Source organism: Drosophila innubila, assembly GCF_004354385.1.
Source record: "Drosophila innubila isolate TH190305 chromosome 2R unlocalized genomic scaffold, UK_Dinn_1.0 1_C_2R, whole genome shotgun sequence".
NCBI classification, from domain to species: Eukaryota; Metazoa; Arthropoda; class Insecta; order Diptera; family Drosophilidae; genus Drosophila; species Drosophila innubila.
The window spans coordinates 10,843,692-10,864,846 of record NW_022995374.1 but is presented as its reverse complement, the minus strand read 5'-3'; the positions used below and the strand labels follow the sequence as shown (position 1 = coordinate 10,864,846).

Below are 21,155 nucleotides of genomic sequence, written 5' to 3'. Positions count from 1 at the left end.
TTCTTAGATTTCCATGTTGATTGTCAGTCAGTCAGTCAGGATATACAGTTACTTATTCTGAGTTAAAAATCCAACAATTCTTCACTTTAATAAACTTTTTAATTGTAAGTGGAAAAAACAAAGTAAATATTTTTCAAAATAATATGAAATTAATCGATGAATCAATTTGAACATTTTATTTCCTAAATAACTTCTTACCTATTTAAAAAAAACAAAATTCAATATTATATTTATACCTCACACTTAAATCCAGCTCGGAGCACAGACGAGAATCTCTATCTTTAGCTTAGCACCAAATTCACTTTGCGATATAAGAACTTGCCAAGTTTTTATCCCTGCAGCTTATCCTCACATGTGAGTAAAGAGTGAATCGCTCGGAGAAGACAAATAGAAAATGGGACTTTGTTCGCTCGTTTCGTTGCGTTTATTCCAATGCATTTAATAAAGTGTTTATTTCTGCTGCAACAAATTTGCCAGCTGAATGCAGCGCGTAGGAAAAACTCTCACGGAAAACAAAACGTAGACGAAACGAGGAAAACAATCCCAGCTGAAACCTGAGCACGACACAAAGGAAAATTGCTTTTCCGTTACGCACACACGCTCGAACTAACTGAGGAAAATACCTAGCACGCTTCGTGGCGGCGGAAATATGTGGCCAACGCATCCGTACACCCGATACCCCCCGATACCCGCCGATAACCCGAAAAATGGAGACAGCGCGCTTTGGCTAACCCATCGAAGTTTGTCCTGATGACGTATAGCCGAAGGGGCGACTTATGGGCCGCGGGGTGTATGAGCCCATTTTCGGGTTTGGGGGTGTGTGGCTGCATTCCTTGGCAATTTTGTATTATTTTGGGGCTTCGGGTTGGCGGCGCAACTTTTCACCAACTGCGCGTAGCATAGTTCTATTTCAACTTACATTTTACTTTTGTTTTCTATTTGTCTTTCTCTCGGTTTGGAGATGGGACGCAGACGGGGATGAGACTGAGACTGAGACTGAGACTGAGACTGAGGCTGGCCACGCTTGGCATTCGGCTTGAGTGGCACATTATTTGATGATGCTTTTCGCGATTTTTTCGCACTTGAGTGCCTGATTTTTATTAGTTGAATTCTTTACGGTTTTTCCTGCGAAAGTTTCAGTTTCTTACTGCTTTTTTTTCCTTTTTTTTTTTCCTTTATTCTTTTATTCTTTGGTTTTCAATGCCGCCGCACGTTCAGTTACTTTTAGTTCGACAGAAACTTTTCTTCCCTTGGCTGAGCAAACAAAGATTTTGAAATATGGTAGCAAAAGTATCTGATAGATACTGGCATTACGTGTAATTCCTTGTGCAGTAGATCGTTGGAGTTTTGGGCTCACACAAAAGTGTGACTGCCAGAATCAATATTTATTTGGAAACAAATGAAATGAGGTAATTCCTTTTTTGACATCTCTGGCGATTACCAGCTTAGTACTTAGATACAATATCATTCTCGCTTCTAGCTTATCGGCCAATTGTCAAGTTGGAGCTTTCGATTGCCAGGCAGAAGGTGAGGAGAAGGTGTGGAACCCTCCCACAAAAAGCGCAAAATCTTGATGAAGAACAACGGAGGCAAAACAAACGAACGGAAATGAAAGTCAATTTGAATACATTACCAATTCTAATTACGATTTTTCAAGTACAATAAAGAAGATGGCAACAGTGCGAAAAAGACAAATACGTACGATGGCATGAATAAAATAATATTGGCTGGAAGCACCAAATCGTAGGGACGCCACCCATGAAGAAGAGGGAGAGGAAACCACGAAGCATTCAAATTGGAATTTCAAAAAGCGAATAGACAACAAGGCGACTGACGGACAGACAGACAGATAGACCGTCAGACAGACAGACAGAAGGACACTTGTAATAGTAGGAGTCGGGGGGTGTCAGTGTTGGCTGACCAAAAGATTAGCTGAAATGTGCCGGGCATCAGGGAATGAGGGAAAAGCGAGAAAAGCGAGAAGAGCGAGAAAAGCTGTGAGTTTTCACAGCCAGTGACAAGAAAATGGCGGCGACTACAAAACCGAATTTGAATAATTTTTTTATTTTTTTGTGGCTGCGTCTGCACAAGTGGCAAATGAATCAAAGAGTGGATGGGGCGAACCAAACTTGGAGGGATTCGCATTTCATTTTATTAAAAATTCAAATACTCCCTCGCTTATCGCTTTAGACGCCAGCTTAAGCCACCTGCAAGGAATGACAGAAGCCACCCTTGCACCACTGTTCCCATTCCATCCCAAAATTAAACCACCCACCAACCAATCTCATTCCCTACTTGACTTTTGGCCACAACAACTTTCGCTATGAGCTTCGCTTATTATGCAGCAATTTTTTCCTTCGACTCAATCCACTTATCCATCTCCATCTCTTTCTCTGGCCACGGCCAAGGTCTGGTCTGGTAGCAATTTCATATGCCTCATGCCAAGGCAAAAAATTAGAAATGAAAATTAAGTAAATATTATAATATGTTGCCACCAGTTCACAAGCACCTGGAAGCCCTCATCGAGATACATTTCGGTTTCGCCTTGGCAAATAAATGATAAGCATTACATTTGATATTCATTATTTGATAAGGCGTAATAAGAAATAAAAATAAAACTTTGCTAGGAAATGAGAATGTTGACGGCAGTATAAACAGGACGAGCAGGACGACCAGGTAGACACCAGACAAGTTGCAGGATTAAATATATTCCTAAGTGAAATATGTTAAATGATATGATATGTGCGGTCTCTCTCCTACCCTCTCAGACGGCCGTTCTGTCTCTGCCTCTGCCTGTTATCCTGTTGCTGCTTATATTGCTGCTTCAACTTGTTGTTGTCGTTTGATTTATGAGATTAAAGAGCCACATTTGACTCTGTGCGGGGTAAAAACATGTGATGAGTTTTTTGCCTATGGCACGAATTTCTGTTAAGGTCTGACTCATTGGAAGTAAAAGGTGAGCCCAAAAAGAAATCCATAAAGTTACTTCAAAATAATTACAAGTCCGTCTACTTTTTATGTTTCTCTTTTTGCGAGTCTGCAATGACATTGCCACATCCAAAGTCGCATTCATTCATCACATTAGCCGACAGACCAATCCATTTAAAAACTGTGAGCTCAAGAGAAAGAAAAAAAGAAAATCGATTAATATGAATAGGGATAGCAATAAAACAATTGGAATTGTATTTATATTTATTAACATGCATTTATTGGCTGACGTCAGTCTCCAAAAATAACGGAAGGAGCACTGTGAGCAGAAAGAACCTATTCGAGTGAGCAGCGGTGTACATGCAAGTGGAACTGTAGCGGCAAAACTGTAGAGCATCAACGAAACTAAACAAAGAATCGTGTGGCATGCAACGCCAACAAGCCAGAACGGTGGCCAGGCGACAGGCCAAAGCAGAGTCAGTTCCAGGACCAAAACAAGGACCTGAAGGAGGCCAACATCAGCGGCAGCGCACTTAGGTTTATTGGATTTGAAGTGATGTCTTCTCTGTCTGAATCGGAAAACTCAAAGCCAAGAGCAGTGAAAATGTTGGTGAAAATTGTGGCTGCACACGCACACGCACACGCACACACACACACACACACACACACACACACACACACACAGCTCAGTGGGAACACTTCACTTAAAGGCGAGGAACGAGTGGCAGGTGAAGGTGCAGCACGGCAAGAGGGACGCTTGTGTGCGCCAAGCGTGAAATTATGAGCCCTTTAACAGCAACAACAACAGCAACAGAAGCAAGAAGAAGCAGAAGAAGAAGCAAAAGCGTGAGCAACAAGGACGTCAACGACAAGCTTAAGCTGCTTAAAACAAGCCAATGGAAAGGGGTAAGCACGATTGAGGAAACACCTGGGGAAAGGAGGCGGAGTAAGCTGGTGGGGGATGGAAAAGTGAAAGTGTCAAGGATGCGGCTGCCGTTTCATAGTCAAATTAAATTGCTCACTAAAACAGCGAGGGAGACGTGAAGTCGACGCTAAAGTAAAAGGATAATGTGAGCATAAAAACATTTTTAATGAAATCGAGACGACTACCAACAGCGAAGGCGATGACGACGACGACGACGACGACGACTATGGAACTGGGACTTCAACTGGAGCTGAAGAAGAAATGTCGAAGTCAGCGTCTAAAAATGTAACAAGTGAGTTTTAAATTAAACGCTGTTTGGAATGGCACAAAATTGGGATGAGGTTTTTGGGTGAGGTGCATGTTGAGATGATGGTCCTAGTTTGGTGTCTGTGTGTGTAATTTCGTTGGGTTGCACATTATTTTCATATCCCGCTTAAAATTTTAATTAATTTTCAACTTGATTGCGTTTTAAAGAGGCTGCTTGCTGCTTTACTTTGCTGCCTTGAACCTTGGCAAAGGGTTCCTTCCATGCGGTTGAAGACGGGTCCTGGGAATTTATAGTTATTGTGGTAAAGTGTGTGGGTTACGTTCGGGTTACTGTGGTGCTCTTTGACTTCTCGTTGAGCAACAAATTTTGGTTTGTAATAATTTAGACAATTTATATTTAAGTGGGATTTTAATTAATTTTTGATCCGAATTGGTATTTTTATAAATAAATAAAGCAGAGAAACTTCTCTTACCTTTAGTGGTATGCCTATCCAAGTTTGGATCTTTCAGGCCTGAAACGAAAGTAAAGCAGAGACAAAATTAGTATTAATAATATTAACTTTAATTTGTTCATTTTTGAAGGTATAACACTGCTACACATCTAAGACCTTCCAATGTATTCCTTATCAAGTAATGCACTCCTGCACTAAAACAGTCTAGCTGTTCTTATTTTTAAGCAATTAAAAGAAGCTTCATGAGTGTAGCCATTTATCTCTGTCAGCTGGGAGAAATCTACTCGTATAAGGGATAATTCCTCTGTCTAGTCGACATATGAACCTTGCTTCCTAATGTGAACTATCAACTAGTTTAATCTTAATTAATTGCAACTAATTGCATTCTGAAAAGTGGAAAGAGGAAGATAGTTCCTGGGATTCTTTCACCTGCAATTGGAATTCACTTTGGGAACGACTTTCCGTGATAAATGGAACTGTACTCATTTATCATCCGATGAGAACTGATCTCTGCCAAGTGTCAAACAAATTGTCGCACATTAAACAACTCTTTTTAAATGAGGCAAAAAGCATTGCCAAGATTAGCACATAAATGGCAGGAAATAAAAGTCAGAGGATAAGAAGGAAAGAGGCAGAAGAGTAAAACAAACAAATCCTTTTGGCATCGAACTCAAAGATAACTACACTATAGTTCTTCGCGTGTTTGTGCAACTTCTAATTAATTTTTCGCAAAATTCTAAGCTTTAACGGAAATGAATTTAAACTTTTAGTGCAGCCGGAAGTGGAAAGTCCCAGCCAGAGTTGCATTTGTTGCAATTGTTTCGTTTCGGTTAGCCTTCGCCCTCTGGCCTTTATCCGAGGAGCTCTTGCTTTGTTTTTGTTATTTTGCTTTCTCTTTTGTGGACTTGGTAGGGCCCCATTTATTGTTATGGCTTTTCAGTGAATGCAAAAAACAGCACAAACAGCAGAAACAGCAGAAACAGCGGAAACAGACGTCAAACGTTGGGAAAAGGCGGCAGAGAGCCGCAGAACCGCAGAGCCGTGAAATCAGGCAAGGAGGAGATTGTTGCCTATCAGAGGGTGGCAAGAGGGTGGACCTTAAAGTTGGCCAAAAGTAGCATGGATCTATCAGTCTGTAATACCATTATTAATAGCCCATGATAGTCTTTAAGTCTGCGTTTTTGTGGTTTTATTTTAATTTAATTCGCGTCTGCGTTTAATTAATTTCCAGTTATCACCACAGAACGAAACGAACAGTCGACAGCTCAGCTCTTTGTGGCCTTTGGCCTGGTCTAAATGGCGTCTAGTCCGACAGAAAAGATTGCAATAAGGAGAGGTCTTATGGGAAATGCTTCCACATACCGCAGACATGTCGGGATGACCCCCAAGTCAAGTCGAGAGCTTAGCACATAAACAGTCCGATAAGCGAAGGGAAAGAGATAATGCGGTTTCGGTTTAATTGCACTTAGTTTCAGCTTAGCTCAGACATTGTTTGTCAGGCATTTTTTCGACATCAAAGATCTAGCCGAGAGTCAACGATTGTCTCCACTCACACTCTAACACAAAAGCCATATTAAAGGCTGATCAAATTAACTGAATTTGCGTTTAAGCTTGTCAAATCCATTTAATATTATTGTTCCAATTACTAACTCCAATATCTTGCCGTATTTAGCCCATAAAACATTTCACTTCATCTCGACTCACGAATAGACTTTTATTAACTTGAGCTGGCCGCAAAACCATAAATTATCCATTAAAATTGTCGCTGACAAACAAACTCCATAGACTTATAACTTCATCTGCAAGGCATTCCCAGAGAATCGTGCATAATTATGGCCTAGACATCATAAAATCTGATGTTTGCAGCCTTGTAAAGTGTCTCTGATTGAAGCAAGGAGTCGAGTAGTTCTACGTCACGTCAGTCAAGGGCGGAGATTAAAAGGGAGTAGACAGAGACTCAAAGGGGGCATAGGCCGTTAAGTAAATTATCACATCATGCTCGCTGCGAGCTGCATGCAAAGTGGGGAACTCCTTCTTCTCCTTCCCCTCTGCTCCTCTTTCTGGTTCTCAGATTCGAAACATTTTATGTCAGCTACGTGATCATAAATTTCCATGCATTTTTCGCATTGTGCAGTTTGTGTTGCGAGTTTTTGTTGGGTAAATAATTTTATTACTTTGTGTTGCGAGTTTTTGTTGGGTAAATAATTTTATTACTCATAGATTTGTGTCTCTGGATACATCTTGTGTGTGTGTGAATGTGTTTGTGCGTCTGTGTGTTTTTATGCCTTTTGCGCTTGTCGTTGCAAGTTGATTAAGTTGCTTGAATAAAGTTGTTGTACGTTTAATTAGAAAAGTTGTAAATGTTTTTCCTTAACGAGTGGACATTGACCTCAACAGAGAGTAAAAGGCAGACAGACTTCAGTCAGAGATCTTTATGCTGAATTTTGGGGTAAGGAATAGACAGGGAAGTCAGGGTAGTACACTTCTTTCAAAACTAAGTATTTTGGTCTAAGAAATCAGATTTAGCCTTAAAATTTCTGATATCCAATTGTGTGACGAGCAAAGTAAACTTTAATATTATATAAACATTTTAAATAAAAATATAAGTGAAGACAAAATTAATACGAAAATTGGCATTCTGCACTGGCAAAAAGGGCAAGCTACCACAAACATCAATTTTTTTTATTTTTTTTTTAATTTTTATACAAAACTTTATTTAGTTCGTCATAAAATTGGATATCAGAAATTTTGGGGCTAGAATATGCTTTCGTCACTAAACTTTAACCTCGTGTATATCTTTTAGCTTTTATATTTAAAAAAAAAAAGCTGTTTCCTTAATAACATAGGGAAAAATAACATAAATTTAATATGCGTTGCAGAAAGGCACAACTAATTTATTTCATTTAAACTAGTTTAAGCCCGAATTACAAAAAAAAAAAAACAAAACTAAAATGTCTGGCACCACTGGCTATTTCTGCAACTCAAAACAAAATTTTCTGGCAACACTGGCTCTTTTCGACGAGCAAAAGCTGTCTGCTACAAAGGTTTGCTGATATGACACTTTATTGCTGCTGTCAATTTTGAACTCTTAGTAATATTTATATATTCTCTTAATTAGTATTACGTGTGATATACCAAAAAACGCGGAAATTTATACATATTGATCAAGATATTATGTGTCAATTTCAAAAATCGCCGAAATGTAAGCTAAAAACCCCTATTTCACCTGTAAAATGTAACCTGAGTACTTATGAAAAAAATTTAAAGGTACGCCTTAAAGCTCTCAAACACACCTTTCCAATGATATGTAGCGGGATTTTAGCGGAGTTTAGCCTGTTCCCGCTTAACTAGCGTTTTTTTCAAAAAGTCGTTAAACAAACTTTTCTAGATTTTCGAAAAGGAATAAATCCCCATCTTTACATTTAAGGTATTTTAGCGCTTTGATGCAAACATACAAAAAAAACTGACTTTTCATTTCATTTTGTCCACAGAAGTCCACTTAAGTTTTCAAATTTAATTGTCTTTTGAACTACATGTCGAATTTGGGTGATCGAGGTATCAATAGACGCGTATTTTTGATAAAAAATTTTACCGAAATGCTCCAACGGCCCCATTAGCTGCAATCATTTAAATTTTGCCCTTCCCACTTTCATTCCCTTATCTCATAAACCAGGTTAGTATGATTTAGTATGCCATTTTGTTAGTGAGGACTAAACCTTTCGATCGGTATATAACTCGATCTGATCGGACAGTCATAGCAAATGTTTCATATTAGCTGTATATATTGCTAGTCGCCTTTCGCACCCTTCGTGCTGCTTTCGTCACTAGCGTCGTGATGCGTCGATAACATTAAATTCTTTAAGTCTTAAATTCTTAAACATCTTGGTTTGAAGATCAATTGAATTATGTTCTTAATAATAAGATTAAAATTTGGTATATTCTTAAGATCAAAAATATAATTATAGGAAAAAAATTAAATTAGAAAAATAAGAAAAGTTTTATATTGCTAATATTTTTTTTGCTTTTTATTTTGATTTATTTCTGGCTTGATATTTGCATAAATAATCATTTAATATGTTGAATAAATTGTGATTTGAGCCTGAGCTTCTTTTTTAAAAGAAATGTCTACTCCAACATATTAAATGACTATTATTTATATCTTCCCCACAATGAGATTTTTAATCTTATATTAAGAATTTCGATTTTGTATATAAATATTATTAATATTAGTAATTTTAAATTACGAATTTGGCCTTAAAAATATTCAATTTAGAGAACAAAATATGTAAGATAAATGTTCTCGAATTAAGAAGTTGGTCTTTTTTTGAGTGTATGTTTTCTCATGTCAAATGCGACTTTTTTGTATGTTGACAATAGGCGAAATATACAGCTAATGATTGGCGATATAATTGGTGTTTGGGTTGATTTTGTTCGTTTTCAAAAAGTTACAAAAAACCAAGGCATTCAAATGAGACTTCAAACACTGATTTCAGAAAAACCTAAGAGATTTTTTTAATGCGACTAGTTTTAAAATGTTGTGCATTGATGTACCTTATAATTGTCTTTTATTTGATTCAAAATTATTAATTAGTTTATTTTTTATATCACTCCAAATACTTTTGCACGCGACATCTTGCACACGACATTTTGTTCTATCATGTTTTTTATGTTTTTTGTTTACTCCGTACTTTTTAAGTCATTAAGAAGCTTTACTACTAGAATTGAAGTGTCTTCTTCGCATTTTCATTAATTTTATGTCCCTAAAAGAAAGATATCGGCAAAAAATCATTATATTACAAACACTCCATTTTGGAAGTCAACTTTTGGCAAAACAGTCAACTATGGGAAAACTTAATTTTTTCAAAGATGCAGTCTAATTAATGTGTAAAATGTTTGAACAAGTAACTTGAAAATGTTCTGGAAGAACATTTCACAAGATGTGAGTTTTTGATCAATTTAAAGTTTTTGGCTGCGGTTGACATTTCTGGAAAATCGCCAATATTTCTTTAATATTAGAACAGATCGAGATCTCTTATTTCCATCTTTAACAGAATTGGCAACTATACATCATTTATGCAATTAATATCCAATTAATGTCCTTTATTTTAGCAACTTTTATATATAATTAATTAAAATTTCCGCCACACGACTTATGGCAACATATTTTGCTGTCACATCAGCAAATTGCAGTGTCCATAGAGATAACTGAGCCCCTCCTCCGCTCCTCCTCGGCTCTGGTCTTCCAACTGGCCCACGGCGATGCTATGCACACTCATTAACACAACAATAAAATACGCCCCCTTTCACGTGCCAGCTCCCCTTCGCCTGACCACGTGGCCCGCCCACTTGGCACGGACAATTAATGTGACTGACACACATGCAAATTTTGCATTGGCTGCGTTGTCATATTTGATTTACAGTTGCAATTTACACACTTTCGAGGTGGTTGGGTTGGGTGGTTCACTTGGTGGTTGCGGATGCCAGATCCCTGAACCGACAGCTGTCCACGTCAGCGCAGTCCACAGTGTCTGTTTGATGTTGTTAATTGATTTTCAAAGTCAACTTGCTGGGCCGACAAGCCTTCCCGCCCCTCTCCCTTCCTATTCCCCTTCCCTCCGCCCTTGTTGAAGCTGGCCGAATTTGCTTTCGCTTTTACTTTGCATTGCATCGCATTGAATCGCTCAGAGATTAGCAGGGCAGTAAAATGCGTCTCCATTCGGGCGCAAGCGACATAAAACCAATCCCCAATCCGCATCCACATCCGCATGGACAATTTACACATCGAACTGAAGCTGGGATGCGTGTAAGTGCAGCGAGGCGCATTTACAGCTGCAATTGCGAGTGGATTTGGACATGGATGTGGATAGGGATGTGGATCGGGATGTGGATGTGGCTAGGAGACTGCCAGGACGTGGCCTGTTTGTTTTATGTGCGGCCATTGTAGTGCTCTACCTCACCCCCCTCCCCACCTACCCAATTGTTATTGTAGTTGTTGTCTGTCCGGCATTGCATGCGGTTCAATCAAAGCGATTTCCAATGTCCACAAAATTGCGCAAAAGGACATTTTGGTAATTTGACAACGACGTACGAACGAGTACAGGACACTCGCTTGTTGTTGGTAATGAGTTTGGTTTTACTGTTTAAATTTAAACATGCATCAGCCCCAGGATTGTAACGGCAATACTTGTGTGTGCAGCTGATTCAGGAGACTAGGAAAGCGTCGGGTATGGGGAGGGTAAGGCGCAGGGGCAGGCAGAGGGATTCTGTGGTTGGCTGCAATTCTAAAGTGTATTTGCATTTAACGCTAAATACATTTCGTCAGTGCGAGGGGGGAACGAGAACATGACAGTTGCATTAATTTTGATTGCGTGAATATTTTAAGTGTTCGGATTGCTGAGAGATCCGCACAATGTTTGGTCAAAGCTCGGTGAATGCATTTAAGTGGTGATGATGTGGTGGTGGCTGATAGATACTGATAGAGCAACAAATTGTTTGATTGCAACTGCAATCTCCACAAATAAATTGTAAGTATAACCAGATGAGTTTCAATACTATAAGAGGTCATTCAAAAACTAAACTGAATACATTCTTCAACTTGAATGATGTATATTTTAAGTCATCATAATGATACACATGTTATGATAAGTAAATTATCATTTTAATTCAAATATTGAGTATACTTATTTTGAATATAATCTTATATATCATTAAATAAATACACCAAATTGAGTCCCATTTTTATTTGTAAATCAAACTTATGTTAAAAAAGTTTAGTTGGTTGAAATCCCAAGTTTTTTAGTATGAGTTTATGTATGAATGAGGAATTCTCAACCGTTATTCCACCAGAATGTCTATTAAAATATCAGCGATTTACAGTCGTTGAATTTTATCATCCACCCGGAACATAGTCTGATTCTGCACCCTGCGTCCTGAACTCACATTTGAATGTTGTTTCGATATTTTAATGAATTCCATTCTCAGTACAATATTTTAACTTTGTCTCTGCGTCGCGACGAGGGCAAACAGAAGTCAAACTGAAAGACAAACAATCAAAAAAATCACTTAAAAGTAGAAGCAGAGAAATGCTTTTAAATGCAAAATATATTAAATGTACGTATGTACGTACTTCTTATTCGTATATATACGTATGTATATCCTGTCTGTTGACTTTCGATTGATATTGATGCAACGTAAATCAAAGCGAACAGAGAGTCCTGCTCTAATTTTTCCCTCTCCTTTTCGTCGGGGAGCGACGTTTATTTAATGCAAATCAATGTCGCAATTGAGACACAAACGCAATCGATTCCCCAGAAGTTTGTTTCACTTTGAATGAAACGCAGTTTTTATTGGCTCGCAATTGATTCAATATTTGACGGGGACAGCTTGTTGTCGCTTATGTATATTAAATATTTATTTAGCATATTTTATTCAATACGAGTATTTTTATGGAATACACGCTGCAGAGATTTATGGCCATTTGATGTTAAATTGATGGCAACATGCTTCCAAATGTTGACCTTGTTACCAGTTCCGATTTCTTACACAACACACAGCTCCTTCTGTCTGTCTGTCTGTCTGTCTGTCTGTCTGTCTGTCGACGTTATGTAACAAAAGCAGAGCCACAGTGCGTATACTTGACATTTGTTGCAGTCGCCTCAGGTCTCAGTCTTTCAGGCAGTCGGCTTGCAGGTCTTCAACATGTTTTGCATATTGTTTATATTTTTCTGCAGTCTTGTTTATGCAGTCCGCAGACGGAAGCATCCTCGACTCGATTGCTCTGTTGTCTGTTGTTGTTTTTGTTGCTGTTGCCTGTTCTGGTGTTGTCCTGTTGTCCTCTGCACTTTGCCTTCAATATATTGCATATCAGATTTATTTTACAGTTACAATATTTAATTTGCTCTTACGCAAATTGCTGCCGTTTTCCGTTTTGTTTCATGCAAATTTCTCGCACGAGGGTCAGTCTCTTCAGTTGAAATATTGATGAACCTTCTGGCTCTTACTAAATTTAATTCAAATTGAACATTTAAGTAAATACAAGTATTTGTAAATTGGTTTATGTAGGCGATAAAACGGATAAGATATTCATTCTATTTCACTCCTAACTTAAATTTTGAATATTTGCAATTTGGTTAAAGAAATAGTTGAAACAGTGTAGAACATCACTTCATAGATTCTATTTACGAACTTGCAGGTACTATAACTTTCCCCACAAAGAGATTGTGCCAAACATGCGTCATACGCCGTGTTGTACACGCAACTATTTGAGTGCTATGAATGAAAAACAGCTCTATTTACAGAGGCCTTGTTCCAGGAAACAGGTTGTATGTCGTAGGTGTTGTACATAGTCTTGTTGCTGTTGCTGTTGCTGTTGTGTTGTCTGCAAAACTATCTACACGTTATGTTGTGTGCCGGTGTCGACTTAATTTCAGCTGGCAGACAGCTGTAAGAAGCCAAGTTAAATCTAGTCGGGTCGACAAACAGCAGCAGCAACAACAACAACAACAACAACAATAACCACAGCAAGCGGAAACAACGATCAATTGTCGGATAGTTGTCGTTGTTGCTTTTACGCATATTGTTGTTTTTGTTCGTGTTGTTGTTGGTGTTGGCAGGAAGCGTGTGCGCTTAAAAGTTTAAACAACAGTTATGTGGGCGGTATATTCTCCCTCTCTCTGTCTCTCTCCCTCCCTGTCTGCCCTCTCTGTTTGGCCAGGCATACAGCACATTGCGCAGGTGGAAAATTTATAATTTGCAAAATTGCCACGCATGTTGCCAACATGTTAAATGGCCAGGCAGTTAGCCGCTCTCGCAGGCTGCGTCGTTAGAGCCGCTTGGGTGGCAGCTTAAATTATGTTAACCTCAAACGAGACGGCAGCCAGGCAGGCATGCATTCAGCTACCAACTACCTGCCTTTCCGCAGCCCTGGCCCTGCATCTGGCCCAGAACAATCCAGAACGAGCCAAGCCGTGTACAAAGTTCGATTTAAGGCCTCGTTTATTTAGCCAACCAAGCAGAGTCGAGTCGAGTCGAGTCGAGTCGCTTGGTTCGTTGGTCGCATGTTGCAAAAGTTGTTGCTGTTGCACAACCACACATGCCACAACATGCATTCAGTCGTTGGATGTGGCCTGACCTGACCTGCCTCGGTGTATGACTATAGGGTGTAGGTGTAGGTGTAGGTGTAGTTTGTAGGTGCAGCTCTGTGGCCCTAACATGCCCCACTTGGCAATTGCCAAAACTATTTGTTTACATATTTTAGACCATGCGAAAAAGCCAGGCATGTTGTCAAGTCATGTTTACTGTGAAATATGCGCATTTAAATACAGGTGGGCGACCCATTTGCAAGCCCACAAAAGTGGGCAAAGACAAAGCTGTCAGGTTTCAAAGACTAACCATCTAACTGCATGATAAAGAACGGGTTAATCTATGAACAAGATTACACAGATCATAAATAGTATACAATATCGTAGACTAGTATTGTAAAAATGTATCGAATAATCGACAACTTGATTTTCGCAGAAGTGATTTTTAAATACTTAAATTCGACTATTGTACAACGACTTAATACAACTTATTTTAGCGACCGATTGAGTGAAAAGCGACCTCAAAGTCTAAATTTTCTAAAATATTTTCACAAAAATTATAAAAATGTCAAAAATGGAAGCAGTCATTACAATGCACAAATTTATTAATAAATTACCATGCATAAACATATGTATTCATATACTACGAATGAAATACAAATGAAATACGATTCAAAATAAAATAACGCGTGTATATTTTTCTATTTGCAATTTCGTTTTCAAAGTAAAATATAAATGGAAATAAAATCCATCAAGCGGTTTTATTTGCCGACAGTTCGATTAAGTAAGTATTTCGTATTGGTATTGGTCAAGAAAGTGTTCAAATACATTTTGTGTTCGTTGAAATGTATGTAACAGGGAGTAGGAGGCATCTCCGACCCCATAAAGTATATATTTTCTTGATCAGCTTCAACAGCTGAGTCAATATAGCATTCTGTCCGTCTGTCCTTCCGTGTAAGCGCCTGGATCTCAGAGACTATTTAAGATAGAGCAACCAAATTTGGCACACAAACTTCTATGAACCTTACGCAGATCAAGTGTCCGATAACAAGTTTTTGTGTTAGCTATCGTTATCTATTATTATTATCTATTATGCCACTTAATCGCAGCAAGATTGGAAAATTAGAGCGACAGTAATGGCTAATTAAACTTTATTATAATTAAAGCAATACAAGCTCCTAAAAGTATGTAACGGGTATTCCTATAGTCGGGGTCTTGACTAGTTCCGACTAATTTATTTTTAAAAATTTTTAAATTTGACGAAATATATTATGCTTCTTTTAACTTGTAAGAAACACTATTAAACATAATATAATATAAAATCCATAAGAAATATTAATATATTTTTGGCAAAAAGTAGTTTCATATTTAATAAAATTAGTTTGATATTCATGTCATTCTTTAAATTATTGAGAGGCGATAGTGACCTAGAAAATATATAAATACGATATCTCAATAGTTTGTCAGCATAAAAAGGATCAAATTTTCCGTACATTTATATGAATTTGTATTTTCTTTTAAATGTATGGATTACTGCCTCGCTTTAAGCATTTTTATAGACTTAATTTAAGAAACATCGAGATATATATTGTTGTTCTATAATTATTTTTGCCTCACCTTCGGAGTTTATTTTCACCAGACAAACAACGAAGAAGGTAAAGTTCGAAGATACATTTCATTTTTATTTCTACTCACATAATATCTAAATTCCAGTTAACATACAATAATTTCAGTTGCAAAGATTTTTTAAGCATGCATACATACAAACAAGTATCTAAATAAAGAATTAATTGTTCATTTCAAAATAAATGTTTGTTATCTTTAATTTAAGGTATCGACCATTCATTCCATGAGGTTCTCTACAAAAGTCAAGATCAAAGTTGACTCTTCAGATGTAATTAAGCCATTTGCTGCACGTTTTGCCAATTCAAAAAATATACTTTGACCTCCTGCCCTGTGTGCTCTTATCGCAGCGAGCAACGTCGACGGCGACGGCGACGGCAACACGCCCCAAATGAAATCCCATTTGAATGGTTGAAGAATAGAAAAGTATGAATTGTGCCTTGTGCAATTCTTATAACAAGTCACAACTCCAAGAACATCCCCAACCGAAATGCGTTTGTGCCCGTCGGGTGCAAAATTCGTAGAAAAATCACGCGCGCTTATCTCAACCTGAAACTGAACCAAACCCTCGCAATTAACGCCCATTGCGCTGTCACTGTGAAAAATGAGGCTAAAATTGGGGAGGAGATGGGCTGGGATGGAGAGAGTAATGCAGGATAGTGGGGGAGGAAGTAGTTGCCCTAAAGTCATTCCCATTTTGGGCAATTGCGAAATGATTTGCAAACGATGCGCAAACGAAATCGAATTCAACTCGCAACTTCCCCCCAATTGTTGCCGACATTTACCAATAGCTACAAATTTTAATTGCCGCTGCGATAGGAACAGGCAGAGCTGCCTGAGGAGGAGGAGGAGCAGCGGCTGTGTCTTCAGAAAATAAGTAAGTCACATTGATAAGAGAGTCACGTTCAACGGAAGCCAGTTGAAGTGTTCCAGCAGCAGTAACGGGAGGGAGTTCCCCAAAGACAATGTTGCTGGTGTCTTCATTATCAATGACAGCCGAACGGAAACAATGGTTACTCTTTTATTGCCACAACCAGGAGCTGGAGCAGGAGCAGGAGCAGAAGCAGGAACAGGACAGAAGCATCTGGCGCCTGTGCCTCTGAGTCAAATTGATAAGATGCTGAAAATGACTTGGAAAACAATAAACGTGGGCATCAAATGAATAAAGGCTCTGCATTTAGCACCAAAATGAATAGAGCTTCACTTCAATGGAGGCAAACTCGAACGCAATTTCGGTGCATAAACAGAACATTTGCGCATTTTAATGAGGGTATTATTTTTTCTGTGGGTCGTAGGTATCTGATAGGCACCTGCAGTGTTTATGGCCATGTCTAGAGGCGCTCTGCTCTAGAATCTTAAATTTGGCGGGAGAACACTCTTTGATTTTCTACGTTTCCAGACTATTGTTGTCTATTGAGAACACAATTTTCATTTAAGAGGAGTACCCTTTTCATTCAACAGGGTTCCATTTCATTGATTTTAAATAGTTTATTATTATACCCGTTACTTAAAATTAAGTAACAGGGTATATTGTGTTCGTTTAATTTTATGTAACAGGGAGAAGTGCCTCCTTCTCCGACCCTTTAAAGTATATATACTCTTGATCAGCATCAACAGAAGAGTCGATATAGCTATGTGCGTCTGTCCGTCTGTACGTGTATCCGTCTGTCCGTCCGTGTGAGCGCCTAGATCTCAGAGACTATAGGAAATAGAGTAACCAAATTCGGCATACAGATTTCTATAGACTTCACGCAGGTCACGTTTGTTTTAAATTTTGGACACGCCCCCTTCCGTCCCGCAAATCGCGAAAAACCACCACACCCATAGTTTTAAAGATATTATGTTTTTTGTGGTCATTAACGTTATCTGTTAATATTATCTATTACCCCACTGAATTACATCAAGATCGGACAAGTAGAACGGCAGTTATGGCGAATTAAAGTTTTCAAATCAATACAAATAATTCTTTAAAGTCCTTTTATTTGTATTGAAATAAGTATCAGGTATCCTATGGTCGGGATCTCGACTATAGCCTTTCCGACTAGTTTTTATTGCATTCCTTTGACCTTTTAAAGCTGACCCATTTTGTGTACAATTTAAGTTAAGACACCACCATGGTCAGATAATTTGAAAGCCAAGTTAAGTCAGCGAACTTGGCAGTCATTTAATAAAATTTCATTTGATGAGACAACAAAAGTCGAGTTTTATACCAAAGCATGCAACTCATTTTGATGCGTAACAAAATTTTATGAAATACTTGAGAGCAAATTTTATGTGTTAAAGCAGCATAAAATTTTAGCGCTAGCAAAAGTCCCCCGACTGAAGCCGTTGGCGGTTTCCCAGACTCTCGGCCAGCTCGACTCTTCCCTCCTCATCTCTCTCTTCTCCGCTCAGCTGGTATGGCTAATAATACCAAGCATTTACACCTTTATGGGGCGTACTTAGAGCGTTTATTTATGCTAATGGGTAAGCAGTACAAGCGACTGTTGTTGTATCTCAAAGTTGAGCCACCCAAAGTGGCGCCTGGGCGAGCTTTACACTAATACCACCCTGAAGCACTGTAAAAGCATAAAAGAGTACAAAGGCAGTAACTACACTGACAACAAACAGAACAGAGGATTCGAGTAGAGAGCTTAAGATTTGAGCAGGTAAACTTTGGGCGAATGTATTTCATCACAGATGAAGACAATGGTTTGAGTCGCCACCCTCAGTTCTTGACCTCCCCGTGCAAGGGGGTCAGAAGCTGCAGCCAGAGTGGAAGCCAGGACAAGGGCAGACTCACATCCTTGTCACGAATGTGTTTGTAATTTCCCTAGAGTGTGTTTGACTTTGACGACTTAAGTTGTAAAACTTTAACATTATCATTTTCACTACGAGACAACGCAGCTTCCTTGGCCTTCGGTTACCAACAAAACAGCTCCTTCTTGGCCTGCTCCTTGAATGGCCTCAGGGTATGTGGCATGTGGCATGTGGCATTTGGCGTGTGGCATGTGTGTGTTGTCCACAAGTTTAGCCAGACATTTTGATGATGTTGACCTTCGCTACTTTTACTTTTCGCAAAGTTCTTTTGCTTCTTTAAATTTGCTGCAACCTTCCGACACTGTTGACATATCGCATTACACTGCTCACAACGGGAAAACGGAAAAAAGGGAAAGGGGGAATCTTGGCTAAGACTTTTGAAAAGTTAAAGCTACGGGTTGAATGTACCTATTCTATTCAAACTCAGACGCAAACTTGTATTATCAAATTCCCAAATCGATTTGGATTTTGGGCTGATTTTTTGGCACATTTGTCAATTAGTTCAATCAGAGGGCGAGAACACATCAACCGCATATGTGTTACCAACACCAACACCAATACCACCACCACCACTAACCTCACCATTTAAAGAACAACACACCCCTTGTCAAGGCTCAAGGGAAACAAAGGGGCGCATCAAATGTCACTTTAAGGACTCCCAATTCGTGCGTGTAAAAATCAGTTCACTTTTCAGTTCCCCAATCAACCCTAGAGAGTATTTCATGCCTCTTTCTGTTTAAAAAATTATATTAATTAGTTTTCGCATTGCAATGTAATACAGAAATACTGCTTACAGAAACACTGCGGACCGAATCCGTATAAAATTACAAAAACGACAGCTTCATGGGCTTTGTTATAGAATTGATTTAACACCAACATTTCTCAAATTTCAAATTATTCTTTATAATAATTAACACCATAACAATTTTCAATTGACAATTACAAAAGTATGCTAGAATGAGAAAAACACTAATGCCCTTTCCTCACTTAAACAACATTCTAGCATTTTAGCATTTCGGGGAAGAAGCAACATTTCTCCCAATATATTTCATAGCTCCCAGTGATGGAAGAATAGCACATTTCAAACAAATGTATTAGCATTTCAATAAAACTATGCGATATTCATCGCTTATCTTTCAATATTTTAAATTTTTTAGGAAATCGAGAAAGTATTATCACTTGATTACAAAAAAATATAATAAATAAATGGCGTTTAATTTGAAACGAAACAAAACTTATACAAAAAGTAGTGGTTATAGCCGATAATTCTTATCCTTATTAATATGCAAATTAATATATAGTACAATAATTTGTGTACTATGTAGCTTCGAATTTTTCAGCAACATAATTGAAGCTATTATATTCTCAGAATGTTGCTCTTGAGGCTTTTGCACATTGTCTTCAATGATTCGTAGTTCCACAGATGATTCTTATGCAGTTTTCTATGCTTAATGTGAGCAAACCGAATTAATGAGTACTTTTTCACCAGGGGGCATATTGCATCACAACCTGCTCCTGAATATTCCGTATCCTTTGAAAACAAATTTTCTCAGACGCTTCGCAATGGTTTTTCTGAATGGTTTTCAATCCGGAAGAGTTGGATGTTCCTTTAAACATTAGATATTCTGCTCTGTTCTCCAAATTCTTAAATTTATTTTATCAAAATATATTCATTTCGGTTGTCAAATGATTTGTAAACAAAACTAAATGCTAAATGCAATTTAATGAGGACAGAAAGTTACATACTTATCGATAGCACCGATTTTTTCTATAAATGTACATTAGTAAGGACAGGTCATTAATTGTAAAATTATGACACACATTTTCAGTCAACCAGTCAAGTGTTTATTGTACCATTGTGGGCTATTGTCTATTTTATAAATTATCTGACGAAATCATGTTGTGATGTGTGCCATCTGCTAGGATGCCAGGGTTATCATCTTGAAATATTAGTCCATGCACCACAAATGATAAAAATTTTCGCTTTTATCGTTCGGTCTATTTTCAGCGAATTAACTTCATTTTCGAAATATTCAAAATAGCTAAGTAAATTATAAATAACTGTATGGAAAATATTCGTTTACCAGAAAGTAAAATACTTAAACTATTTTGTGATGATGTTTTCAAAAAGTCAAAGTATCTACGAAATGCTACAACAATATATATGTTAATTATAGTTAAAATGCTTGATCAGGTGATGAGTCAATGATCAATATAAATCCCATTAAACAACGCAGCAAATTTACTGAAATATAAATGTTTAAAAGATATTTAAGAGTGAGAGCTGGGAGCATTTATTTTATATTTAAGTCCTTTCAACTGCACTGTTGTTTTTTTTTTTTTTGAAAAAACCAGTTTTTTTCTCATTGAAATCAATTTCCGTTTGGAAAATGTTGTTAACCTGATATTTAGCTGGGCGGCTTATCTCAAATGGTTTGGGAGCAACGTGCGCCGTAAATTAGAATCAAATTGAGAGGAGTCAAGCTGATTTATGCATTTCCCATAGCGTATGCAGCATGTAGAACATGAGCTAAGTCCTGAGCTGAGCATAACAACCCCCGCCCCAAACGCTTTCCCTTATCCTGCAGGATCGTCCGACAGCTCGAAGCCATTGAAAAGCCAAAAGGTAAACAGGCAGCATTCGGCATTCCGGCCACCCTTTGACACGCGACCTGGTCCCGTCCTGGTTACCCTGTCATTCGCCAATCACGGAGACATAATCAGCTCGATTTCGTAAATCTCGACAAGCTGCTTATCTGATGAAATGTGAGCAGCGTTCCAAGCAAGGATCTCGCGCCATATGATAAACATCTCACACGTTCGACGGCCAGACTTCCGGCCGTGAGGCTGTCAAAGTGACAGCTAAGGCAATGCGAGGGCGTCAAAGACAAAACGTGGAAAACAAAGTACAGTAAAGCTTGGCGCGTGCGGCTGTCAGTTGCGTCCTTGCGTCCTTGCGTCTTCATTTTGCGTTCTCTGATTGGCATAGGAGGTTCGAGTGTTTTTATTAATTCCAATGGGACTGATTCTTGCACTGTCTCTGCTAAAAGTGCAAAGTGCGAGAATTTCATTATCTCTCGT

The 21,155-nt window shown here is 38.3% G+C and overlaps 1 protein-coding gene across 1 annotated transcript in view; it reads right to left on the bottom strand.

Annotated features, from left to right (window-relative positions):
- Positions 1 to 21,040, bottom strand: part of LOC117782918 (probable serine/threonine-protein kinase dyrk1) — a 62,562-nt gene extending 41,522 nt beyond the window's left edge. Inside the window, exon 1 of the mRNA XM_034620014.1 lies at positions 20,893 to 21,040. Coding sequence (XP_034475905.1) covers positions 20,893 to 21,040 — 148 coding nt within the window. The remainder of the gene's footprint in view (positions 1 to 20,892) is intronic.
- Between the last annotated feature and the right edge of the window lie 115 nt (positions 21,041 to 21,155).